The 11918-nt window shown below is 41.6% G+C and overlaps 1 protein-coding gene across 3 annotated transcripts; it reads right to left on the reverse strand.

Annotated features, from left to right (window-relative positions):
• Positions 1–785: 785 nt before the first annotated feature.
• Positions 786–11587, reverse strand: PTHLH (parathyroid hormone like hormone). 3 transcript variants are annotated; one of them, XM_037144863.2, is made up of 4 exons: positions 10956–11587; positions 10640–10762; positions 4626–5096; positions 786–1185 (listed from the first exon to the last, which is right to left on the reverse strand). In XM_037144863.2, exons 2-3 carry the CDS (start codon positions 10738–10740, stop codon positions 4670–4672), a joined length of 528 nt encoding a protein of 175 aa, XP_037000758.2. In that variant the 5' UTR covers positions 10741–10762; positions 10956–11587; the 3' UTR covers positions 786–1185; positions 4626–4669. The 3 variants fall into 3 exon arrangements, with proteins under 3 accessions (XP_037000758.2, XP_037000757.2, XP_037000756.2); XM_037144862.2 differs by having other exon boundaries at positions 4674–5096; positions 11303–11586; XM_037144861.2 differs by having other exon boundaries at positions 4674–5096; positions 10956–11586.
• Positions 11588–11918: the final 331 nt, after the last annotated feature.

The following is an 11918-nucleotide window of genomic DNA, read 5'->3' on the forward strand; positions in this document are numbered from 1 at the left end:
TGAGCTGCAGAGAGTTAAAAAAAAACCAATCCTGCACACAGAAAGATGTTTGTGTTTTCACCTGAATGCAGAGGTAGGAAGAAGTGGGATGATACAGTTGAAAAGGCACTGCATGGGGTGTTGCGCCCTCTGCAAACGTCGGCCCTGCAGCTGAGGCATCACAGGAAAGCACCTTCGCCTGTGAAGGCTTTCTGGGTGCTCACGTCTCCCAAAGGTGACCCTCTCTCCTTTCTCGGTAGGAAGCATTAATAGGTAGATTGCTCAAGTAGCTCTTTTATGCTTGTTATCGTTGCAAATGAGAGCAAGCGCTCGCAAATTAAACTTTATGTTGGTTAAAATCACCCCTGTCCTTAAAGTTCCTGATCTGGTTCTCTCTCCCACCCCCGTTTTTATTTCCAGCGCTGGCTGACTCTCTGGATTAAGTGTCATTAATCTTTTCTCCTGACTTCTCTGTGTTTTTTTTCCTGCCCTCTCCCGTCTTCACTTCAAATTGGACGTACTTCATAAAGTGACGTCTAGGTAGTTCAGCCATTCTATTGAACTGAACTTAAATTTTGGATGAAATACAATTTAAGTGATTTTAAACTTAAAGCTAATGTGAAAATGTTGGAATGTGTACCAATATAAACATATTAAACTTGAGGCCGTATCAAATACAGTGCAAAAATTACAATGTGTTCCTTCTGTTAGAACTCTTAAAGGATATAATTCACCTCTGAGTCATGATGTAATTTAGATTATATTTTATTAGACATTCTTTACAAATTTAAAATACTGCTATTTTTACATGCAGAGGATAATTATATTTAGGCATTCATGAAAATCAACCACAAAATAGAGACACTTTATTGTGTCATTTATCAACATACTTGATATGTATATCTAAAGTGCATTATGTTACAAAAAATATAGAAATTCAGCAGCACCAAGATACATTTACAAAATAAATACATCAGTTGACAAAATAAATTATGGTAAATGTGACAATAATAACTGGATTAGCCTTGGAAAAAATATTCACAATGACCAATGTGCAGTTTCATAGAGCAATGAGGGAGTCAGTTTTATTCCAATGCATTTACAATATTTACAGACAATAAATATTTCTAATACTTTCCATATGTTCACTATTACAGAATCCTGCAATATGTCTTCTGAAGTTCTTTGCAAAAATTTCAATGCCTCCTGTAAAGAGAAAGAAGGGAAAGAAGAAGCAAAAACAGGTTAATTTTCCTTGCAAATAAAGAGACATAAAATAAAGGGTATTAATTAAGGAACATGGAGTCATACACAAAGACATATGGGGGACTTTCTGTAAATGTCTGTTACAGGAGGTGACCTTGGGGCCCACCTGACTCCCTAGAACCTCTGAGAGTGTCTTTGGTCCACTCAAACGGTCAGGGTCATGCAGAAAGAGAAAAAGGCTTGTGTTTCTAAGCACAGTCTGTCAGAAAAAAGGAGGGCCTGTGAGATCTTCCAGGGCCACCAATTGGCAAGTTTGGGAAGAGAAGGCATGCATTTGAGAATTTGGAAATAAGGCCAGGTTGTGCAGTCCCTTGTCAAATACACATTGCTTAGAAGTTTATTCCCCTGTGATGCCTGATGCAGGGAATCCACTGGTGTCTTATTTTTCCAGGTTCTCATTCGGCCAATCTCTTCCTAAGAGAATGGGCTGTTGCAAGGGTAACCAAAAGTGTGTGACTTTGGATAAAGGTCAGAAAGATGCATAATTTAATAGAGTATGTTTGGTAAATGATTCCATGACATCTGTCATCTTCTTCATTGTCCTTAAACACTAAAGCATGAAACTGTGATTGGATTTTGCTTTTTGAAGCCAAAATGAAGATAGGATGTTTTGGCTCTCACTTTGCTGGTTTTCTGAATGGACCTGGTATTAGAAATTGGGAAAGCATATTTTAGATGAGAGAGAAAGAATCAATTGATTTAAAAGTATAAAATAGCACAAGCAAGGAGGGAATGAAAAGCATTTTGAAAAATTATTTTCTGATAAGGAAAGAAAGAAAAAAGGGAGCAAATCAAAGGACCAAGGAAAAGATCATTTAATTATATTTTCTGCTGCCCAGCTAGATGGCTTGTTATCCTTCCTTCTGATCTCCCTTTAACAAAGGCATGTATTGGAATAACCAAGGAAAACATATAACGTGACCTAAAAATATATGTGTATGTTTATTATGTGTGTGATGCTTTAGAGTCCTAGCTCTTTTGAATACTGAAAATGTTTTATGTTATTTCTACTTCAATATTTACCAAGGGAAAATATATGTGCTGAATGAAATCAGTCCTACTGTATCTGGACATCTTATTTGCAACATCAACATTTCCAAAGTTTAAAGCTAATCTATTTCCCACTGAATGGTTTGTGAGGAGGAGCCAGACAGCTTTAGCTCAGCAGTTTCTGTAACATACATGTAATCACGTTCATGCTTGCCATCTCGTCAGACTCTCAGATCATCCTACAAACCACGCAGAGACTAAAGAGAGGACAGTAACCAAAGTTTGGTTGCGTATAAAACTTTAAAATAGTTATTCCGAAAAGATTCTGTTTGCAACACAGAATTTGCATGGCCCCATACTGATACACACTTCCAAATTTCCTCACTCTTCCCTGCACCTCAGTTGGGTTGTGTTGGGAGAGGGCCCACATCTGGCTGCCAAACAAACAGTGCTTTCCATGAATGTTCCTCACAACCAGGGAACAGCAAGGAGAAGCAAAAACATTCTATTTCTTTCAGTCCTAGGTCTGGATTTGATTAGGCAACTGCCTAATTTTTACTAGATGTACTTTAGCTTAGGGATAGCTTTGGAATAAGAATTGACGAGTGCTGATTTTCATTAATTCTTTGGATACTTAAGAGCATTGCAAATTTTAAGTGAATAAAATCCATAAAAAGTACGAATACTTCTGTTTTAAAAATACACGCACATATATTTAGAGAGAGTAAGACAATGGATAAAAACAGGCTCTGGCAATAGAGTCCTTGCATTAGTTAGAAATAAGCACAGTTAAAATATAGTGGGTATCTGCACTAAGCCAACACTTATAAGGCTTGTTAACCCCTTATGCATCCATTAGACATGGCAGAAGAGGTCCTCCACTGTGCTGAAGATTTCATTAATGCCACTGCCCATTGATTACTGAAGCTGTACTACTTACCCAGTGTAACTGTTATTTTACATGCTATTTAATGATGGGTTTTGTCGACTTAGAAGTGATGGTAAAATAGGTTCAGCCTCTCCTTTGAAACATCACTCTGTAATCCTATTTCTAGTCAGAGGAAAAGAAATAGAGGAGCAACAGGGGGCACAAATACTGAGGTTCTTAGCTGCATATGGCACATTCGTGTGTTGCTCCCCTCATTTTTTCAAATGCCACATAAGTGCTATACTAAAAAGTGAGAAACAAAACAGATCCTATCAGTGGAAATGCACAGATCGGGAGACCTCACTAACAGTACTAGCCTAAGTAGCAGGAAATGGGGAAATAAACCCAGTTCCGAGAAGGAACTATCCCAGTTCCCAGGACTGCTCAGTCCTCTCACTGTGGAGTACCTTGGTTTTCTAGTTTACAAAATGAGGTTAATATCTGCCCCCCTTTTTGTGCATCACAGAAACACACACCAATATAGATAGAACGAAAAATCAGAACCATGTCTAAAAGCACCAAAACAGTAAGTTGCACTTTATTGAGTGTTTACTATATGACAGGCATTTAACCCACGTTATATCATTTAATCTTCACCCAACCCAGTGAGGTTTGGTACAGTTATGATCTTCATTTCAGAGAAGGGGAAAGTAAGTCTTAGATCAAGCAACTTATTCAAGGTTAAGACCCAAGATTTGAAGCCAAGGTATTTGGCTCCAGTCTGTGAATGTCATTACTATCTACATCTGTGAGCTATGGATAAATAAACCACATAGATATGAAGTTTTTTTATTCTTATTGCAATACCACAGAAAAATTATTTTAGTTTGCCAGTGGGCAAATAGGTGCATAAGAAAAACATATCTTTTCGAAGCCAATACTTAAAAGATTTTCAGAAATCTTGATTTTTTTTCCTTGTAAGTTGGTAGAAACTGAAGTTAAATTTAATTAAATACGTGTAAAATGTGTTTAAATTTTTAATTTATTTAAATATAAATACATTTAAAATTCAATTAAATAAAGTTAATTAAATAAAAATGTGAATGGCTCAGAATTGTTTATGATAAGATATTCTGTAGTGTTTGTAGGTCATGTCAAAGTTTTCTATGTTTTTCCTCGTGAAAAAAAGTAAGAAATGGAAAATGATCAGGAAAGTTTGCTAAGGGGTGGGAGTGGGGAAATAAATAGACTTCTCCAGCAAATGATGAAGATGATCACTAGCTTCTGAAGGTCGACTAAGACCTGAAATTATTTAGTGGAGCATTCAGAGACTGGTGTGGGGGTATGAGGATGGAAAGAAACACGTTATTAAAGCCCTGTTGTGTCATGGGGGCAGAAGGACGCCTGAAGTCAGCCAATATTCTGAATCACCTTGCTTTTGCAAGTGTTCAACTTGTGGAGTGACTGATGGGGGTGGGGCAGAAAGGTTTGTTCAAGCTAAGGCAGAAGGGAAGCTACACACCCCTGCTGAGAGCACCAAGGAGAGGCTCTGGGCCTGGAAGCCAGTTACCGGAAGTTGAATTCCAGCGATGTCGTGGAGATGTCAGACAGGTGGTCCCCTTCCGGCCCACTCGCAGCCATGCCTGAGTTCAACCAGGCCGATCGAGTCCGGCGTTTCTTCTTTTCCTGCTCCTTGCGTTTCCCAGGCTTGCCTTTCTTTTTCTTGCCAGGTGTCTTCAGTGGCTGCTCTTTGTATGTCTCCACCTTGTTGGTTTCCTGAGTTAGGTATCTGCCCTCATCGTCAGATCCAAATCGCACGGGGTGGTTCTTTGTGTTGGGAGCGGGCTTGGAGTTGGGGGAGACCTCCGAGGTAGTTCTGATTTCAGCTGTGTGGATTTCTGCGATCAGGTTGTGAAGGAAGAAACGTCGCCGTAAGTCTTGGATGGACTTCCCCTTGTCATGGAGGAGCTGATGTTCAGACACGGCTCTTTTGCTTTAAGGGAAAAATATCAGGAGAGAAAGAAAGCAATATGTGAAACTGTAGTCGCTGGTAGAAACCACGAAGACATGAGGAAAGCCCTTTCGTTTTCTGGTTGCTCCCATCCAGGACACAGGCTGGAAGAGGAGCAAGCTCAGGGAGCAGGCAAGGGGCCAGGGCCAAAGAACAGTTAGCAGCTGTAGCTCAGAGTACCTGCTCTGCCACTGGCTAGGTCTGTGACCTCGGCGAGGACATAAACATTCTTGGGCCTCTGGAGTCCCAGCTATGTACAAGGAAGGGGTCAGATTCAGCGATTTCTATGCTCCCTTCCCAATGTAAATGTGATTCAGTTATTTTCAGAAACGGACAGAAACCACTGAATTGCTTTTCAAGTTTTTCAGAGTTGTGTTGGGGAAATTAATTCTGGAGTCCTAGCCTGGAAAATAACAACGAGGCAGATTTTACCTGAGTACTTGCCCCAGGTGTGCATAGGCGCACACACACACAGACTGCTCCCCCATTAAGAAAATAATAATACTGAATCTCGAAGAACAGCAAGCTGTAAGAGTAAAAGCAAACAAAGACTGAGGAATAAAGTGAGCAGTGAAGCCTGTCTAGGAAACAACTTCACAGACTGAGTTTGAACATACTAGACTGCAGGCTACTAAGAACCTACAACCGAGGGCCAACTGTCAGAGAAAGCATGCATAATTTTCTGTAAAGTAGTGGGTGGTCTCTTTAAAATGGGTTTCTTTGTGTGTTTAAATTAAGTGAGATCATTTTATTTCTTCTGTGATTTTTTTAATTTAGACTTTTAGAGGGTATTAGCCTTAGTACTTAGTTAAGAAATTAATTTTTTTCTACTTGTTCTCTATCTTAAAAATATCTCTGTGAACAAATATGTAATGTTTCAATCTGAACAATAATCTCATAAAAATATAGTGAAAAAGAATAAACTAATTTGCTATCAAGCTTTTTAGTTGACACCCAGGCTCTTGCTTAAATGTTCATGCATGAATTTTTTATTAGTCTGTGCATATATTGTTAAACGTATTTAAGGACAACATACTTTAATCAGTCATATTATGCCAGCTTCCAATCTGTGTCATTTTTACCATTGAAATAAACCTCCAAAGTGATTCATGTTCAAAAGTGTCTGAAGGTATTTCACAGGGTTCCGTCCTGTGTGGCCTTACTTTCCCAAGACACAGTGGTATCTGGGTCCCTTCGCTTTCACTATACAACTTCTTTAACTCCTCAAAGAAACATGACGGTAACAAATAGCACTACCCTCACCTTCCCAGACTGGGAAGTGAGGTTCTGAGAGCATAAATGCCCACCCTTGTCCACACAACAAAGCCAGGCAGAGCTGGGGTTCCACAAATTAGTTTTTTTGATTCAGAACCAAAATTGCTTTTCACCTTCCTCAACCCTTTCTCCTCCTGAAGCTGAAGTGTATGTTGAGAAAACAAGAAAGAAAGGGCACAGAGTGGGAAACCTGTGGTGGGAGCCACGACAACGGGCAAGTGGACAGCAATCTACCCCTTTCCTTGAAGACCAAGTTTATGGCTCCAGGAAGTCCATTTTCATTGCCATAACAAAGGACTAGGATATTAGAGTTTGGGTTTTCATTGAGGTAATGAGAGATTGTCTAGTTACACTATGAGTCCATGAAGGATAAAACATGAAAACACTCATTATTTCTCTGGACCTTTCAGCTGGAATGTCAGCTTCCTTTTCATAATTTAGCGTGTGAACTGACTTTAAGCCATGTAGCTGTTCAAAAAAGACATGACTTAATGGAAAGGAATTTAACAGGAGCCTGGTTTAAATGAGGCATGAAGGAGTCTCTCTTCCTTTCTGAAGGTGCCACATGTGACTAGATTAAAATTCACTTACTCTGTGGCAATAGTTAGTACTCTGGAAACTTTTAATAATCTACAAATTTGAGGCTTTGGTACAATATATTTATTTCCTCTAATAACATTTTTAAAGAATAAGACTGATATAACTGCATCTTTCAAAAGTATTGAAGGTTAGTAAATATCTTGTAGCAAAATGTCACAACAAAAAGTTCTTAAGCAATGATCACTTATAGTATTTGGAAATTTTATTTCTTTCCCAATTCCTGGCAGATATCCACTCCATCTGTATTGCTCTCCAAATGTATAATACAACCCATTCTAGCTTACCCTGAAGCCAAAACTTTTAATGGCTGGTCTGTTCTAATCAAGCCACATTGCTCATGCCCCCTCTGACTGGCATATATGCCTGGCATCTTGGCCAGCCTGTCAACTGTGAGTCACAGTGTCTTCCCAAGTCAAGCACTGCACTTTCCCAGGATGGTTCTCATGGGAAAAGGAGTGATCTTTCTGTCCTTGTCTCTTATGAAAAGCCCACAATATGGCATGACTTCGTCCAGTTTAAAATAGCACATCTCTTGTGAGGTACAAAACTTCTTTCTGCCTTTTAGGGTTGTTAGTATATTAGAAAATGCAGACTACCCTAAATGCTAAATCTGAAATGCTGTTACATAATTTACTTACTGATTCAAAGACTTCTGTATTTAAACTATTGTGAAGAACGAATTTCTAATCGGGCAACTGCACTAGAAGATCAGAAATACGATGGAATCCTTATTGTTAACGAGGAAGGAGGTCCCTAGAGTGTTCTGTTCATTTTCGAAATGAGATGTAAACTGACACAAGGATAAAGGAGGAGTATGTACAAACTAGATACACATAGGTAACGAATAATGCATTCAGATTACGGAGAATTGTAGTTCAGAACATGCTGAAATACTTAAGTCGTAACTATGGCCTCGGTAGCAGTCTGCCATCCTGCGTGCCTGTGAACGGGACACAGCACAGTGGTCCCCTGGAACGCATTACACGCCCAGGCTCCAACGCGGCAACACAAGAGTGGTATGTTCATGGTCTCCACTGATTGTTGTAAAAAAAATTGCAGAAATGTGGGGGGAGGGCTTACCATAGATAACTCTAGATTCAATCAAACTATGACCATTCTGTCTTAAAGGAAAATCACCCTCAAGAGAGTTTTCAGGGAAAATTAAATTTTGAAGGAACTCTCAAGGAACACAGACAGTAAACAGGGTGACGACACACCTCTCCCGGCACCGGGAGAAGCAGCATGTTGTGCTGATGCTGAGGGTCCTCAAGGAGCCTGGGTTTGAGAAGAACAGTCCCGTGGTGCATGGAAGGGTCGGGGTTAGGGTGTTCGAGTTAAAATGACTCACCAGAAGTCCCTTCCAACCCAAATGACTCAGTCGAAAGTTATGCTTTTCATTAAGTGGAATAGACCCAGTCTGGCTCCACAGCAGATCAGCCAATGATGTTTCAGGTTTCTGAATCTGCTGGGGTTCCCCCCTCTCACTTAAACACAAAAGCTGCTGCTACCTGCTGCAGCCCACAGTCCTCCCTTTCCAACCTCTGACTTACCCATTCTCTAGCTTCATTAGTTAAAGTCTTTTGGATTCACAGGTACAGAAGTCTCATAAACCCATATTGCCCTTTTTCATGGCTTGACAATGTTATTGCTGTGGTAGTTTCCTCTCCTTGAAAAGTTAGCTCCTAGTCAGGAAAACACCTAAAGCAGTTTCCTTAATCATTGGTGGGAAAAGTAACTGGGGAATAACATGGTTTGATTTTATGTTAAAATCCCTTTCAAGAAACTAGGTTGATTTAGCATAGTCATAGACTAATGTTTTGTTTTACTGCTACTTGGCAGCAATGTAAAAAAATGACATTTTTAAAACTCCATCTGGCTATAATAATTTGATGAAACATCTTCATCTTTTGATGATTTCAATCTATTAGCCATTAACTATGAGCATGTTTTGTGGTAGTTTTATAACCATCTGCTGAGTGTGAGTGTTTGATTACAATATTATATTTCACCCACAAACAAATCTATAACAGAGTCTTTGCTGCTAAATGGTTTTTTTTTAATATGTATTTTTGCAAGGTGCAACAAAGAAAGAGTTAAAAATAGACTTTAGGACAATTAGCACTGTTTTAATACCATAACTGTGGATTTAATCATGGTCCATTTACTGTTTCTCAAAAGAGAAAACAGGTATTTCTTAAGCAACTTTAAAGAAAAAAAATTGGCTGGTTTCCAAGACAGTGCTTCTTGACCAAATACATACAGTATTTAAGCATGCTTTTAAAAATTCACACTTCAAAAAAATACCCTCACTCTTCATCTTATTAATGTACAGATTTTAAATAATAGAATTTAATACAAGCCTCAAAATGAACAAAAAGTATGAAGACAATTTTTAGAAGTATATCAACAAAACGTTGATTTGAAGAATACAATGCAGCTTTATTTTCAGTACAGTGTTCTACACAATTTGCCTTGGGAAATTCATAATAGATTATCATTTTGGTGCCAAGGTTCAGAAACGTCTAAAGTAGTTTCATTTAAGGATTTTCTACTCTAATAATAATAGACCAAGGACACATACAATCGTTGCCTTTCTGTACACCTTTGGGAATTTACAAGGAAGCACCATGACTGTAAATATTAGATATTGCTATTTTTATTATTAGAATGAAAGTTTTCCTTAATTCCTTCTCCGGAGGCAAACTCTTCTCAGTTCTCACACTTTATGGTTTTCTCATCCTGAACAATGAGCCTGCAGCCCAAAGATGCCCAAAGGCACTGTCACATGTTCATGAACTGCCAGGTCCAACAGATTATGAAGATAGCACAACTCTACCACAGAGTGATGTTTAGCTGGTGTGCTGTGACCTATGACTATTTTAAAGTCAAAATTATCCTTAAAAGAATCACCAAAGGAGAATTCCAAAATACAAGTTTTCAGTCTACAGTGCCAATATGTGGCTCCAGATTAAAGAACTGCTAGCCATAATTCGAAGAAAAAAAAGTCTCCACACCTAATACTGATTTTAGAATCAAGCACCCTAGCGTTTTTGAACTGTACCAATGCTGGAATTGTGCCATTGCAAAGTTGTCACTACTTTCTTATATAATATGCCTTCATTATGTAATGTGGTCCGTTTTATATGCTTAGAGTTATGTCATTCATAATAAAATTGGATGTAAGGTTTTTGCTTTGCACACACCAATTGCCACCCACATTCAGCATGTATAGAAGCGCACGCAGGCGTGCTTCCCTGCATCCCTCGCCTTCCTCCTTGAGTTATCTAAATCTCTTGGATTCGTCAGGGTTTCAAAACCTTCCCAGGTCCTAAAAGTAACCCCTTTCTTTCACTAGAGGCAGAGGATCTTTGTCTAGAGGAGATTCTGTAAAAAAAAAACAAAACAAAAAAACGCTCCCTCTTATGGAAACCCATATAACATTTTTCTCGGCTGTCCTTCCTGGAGGTTCAACCAGTTCTCCCGCTGGGGTTGAGAACCAGGCTCAGCCCCACCGCAGGTAGCCGGATCTCCTGGCTCTCTAACTCGGCCAGGAGCATCAGGGGCGGCGGTGAGCCTTGGGCAGCGCCCCATCCTGGCGGCCTCTCCCACTCTCCTCCCCAGCCCGCTCCCGGAGAGGACGGGACACTTACAGCCGGCGGCCCAGCTCCTCCACCGAGCGCCCGCAGGAGGGCACCGAGTAGCTCAGCAGAAACACCGCGACGCTCCACTGCTGTACCAGCTTCCACAGCATCGTTTCCTCTTGCTCTCAGGACCTGCGACAGAGCGGAAAGCGACCCGAAGTGTCAGTCCGGAATCTCCATCTCCCCGAACTACTCGCTTCCCCTTTTAGCCTGATTTCAAATAGCCTCTTCAACATTAAGGGCATCTCCCAAGTTGCAAAGAAAAAAAAGAGAGAGAGAGAGAGAAAGAAAGAGAGAACTTTCTCTGAATCCTCTCAGCACTTACTTATTTAGGAACCAGCTACTCCAACTGTGCTTTTGCCAAACCACACGGGCAAAAAGAGACCAAAAAGGGGGGCAAAATCAGAGGTTCTTCCTCCGAAATAATAACCAAAATGAAATAATTTTATGTATGCATCAACGATGAGCAGCGAACGTGTTTACACGTCTCCCATAGCAATGTCTAATTAATCTGGACGGCAGTTTTCCTGGGTTCCTGGAGCAGGGCTAATCCCCTCCTAAAAAGAGAAGAAAGTTTCCTCCTCCGAAGTCAGCTTCTTTGCGAACTAGGCCGTCTCGTTCCAGAGCCACTTGCAGGGAGACCCACATATATACACATAGCTGTCTGTCTACCTCCTCTGGTGGGCTGGTTGCTTCCGGAAAGTTGATTCCACACACTCTGAGAACAAGTTTCAAGTGCGTGTGTCGTCGATCAGGAGGGCCAGGTGGCAACGAGGGCGGGCTAATAGCGGCGCGGAGGGGCGGCGGCCCCGCTTCACGGGCGGGGAGGCATGCTGGCCAAGCGACGCAGGTTAGAGGAGAGTTGAAAGCCGAGCAGAGGAATGTTCACACGCTCCCAGGCAAACCTGCGGGAGAAGTGAGCGAGTCGCAAAGAGGTGGCGCCCTAGGAACGCGCGCGGGGCGAGCGAGGGCGCGGGCGCCCAGGGGGCGGGGGCGGCGACGGGCGGCCGGAGCGGGCCCGGCGGGTTGGAGGGAGCGGAGAGGAGCTCGGAGCTGGGAACTGCCCTGCAAGCGAAGGAGCTCCCCGCCTTCCGCCCCACCGCCCCCGGTGCTGCCCCGAGCTCCGCAGAGCCCCACCCCGGAGCGCCAGCCCTACCGCGCCATCCCGGAGTCGGGCGCGTGGGCGGATTCGCTCACCCCCGCTGAGTCTCGCCGGCTCCCGACTGCCCGGCGGATCTACCATCTGAAGTCCCCGAGGGCATGTGGACAGCGGGGGCAGCCACTGACC

The sequence above is a fragment of the Artibeus jamaicensis genome, unplaced genomic scaffold (genome assembly GCF_021234435.1).
Source record: "Artibeus jamaicensis isolate MK-2021 breed Jamaican fruit bat unplaced genomic scaffold, CSHL_Jam_final contig_233, whole genome shotgun sequence".
Classification (NCBI taxonomy): Eukaryota; Metazoa; Chordata; class Mammalia; order Chiroptera; family Phyllostomidae; genus Artibeus; species Artibeus jamaicensis.

Coding starts and splice junctions, on each gene's coding strand:
- PTHLH (XM_037144862.2), bottom strand. CDS start 10,740: ATGCTGTGGAAGCTGGTACAGCAGTGGAGCGTCGCGGTGTTTCTGCTG. Junction 5,097..10,639: donor GAGGAGCTGGGCCGCCGGCT/GTAAGTGTCCCG, acceptor TTTCCCTTAAAG/CAAAAGAGCCGTGTCTGAAC.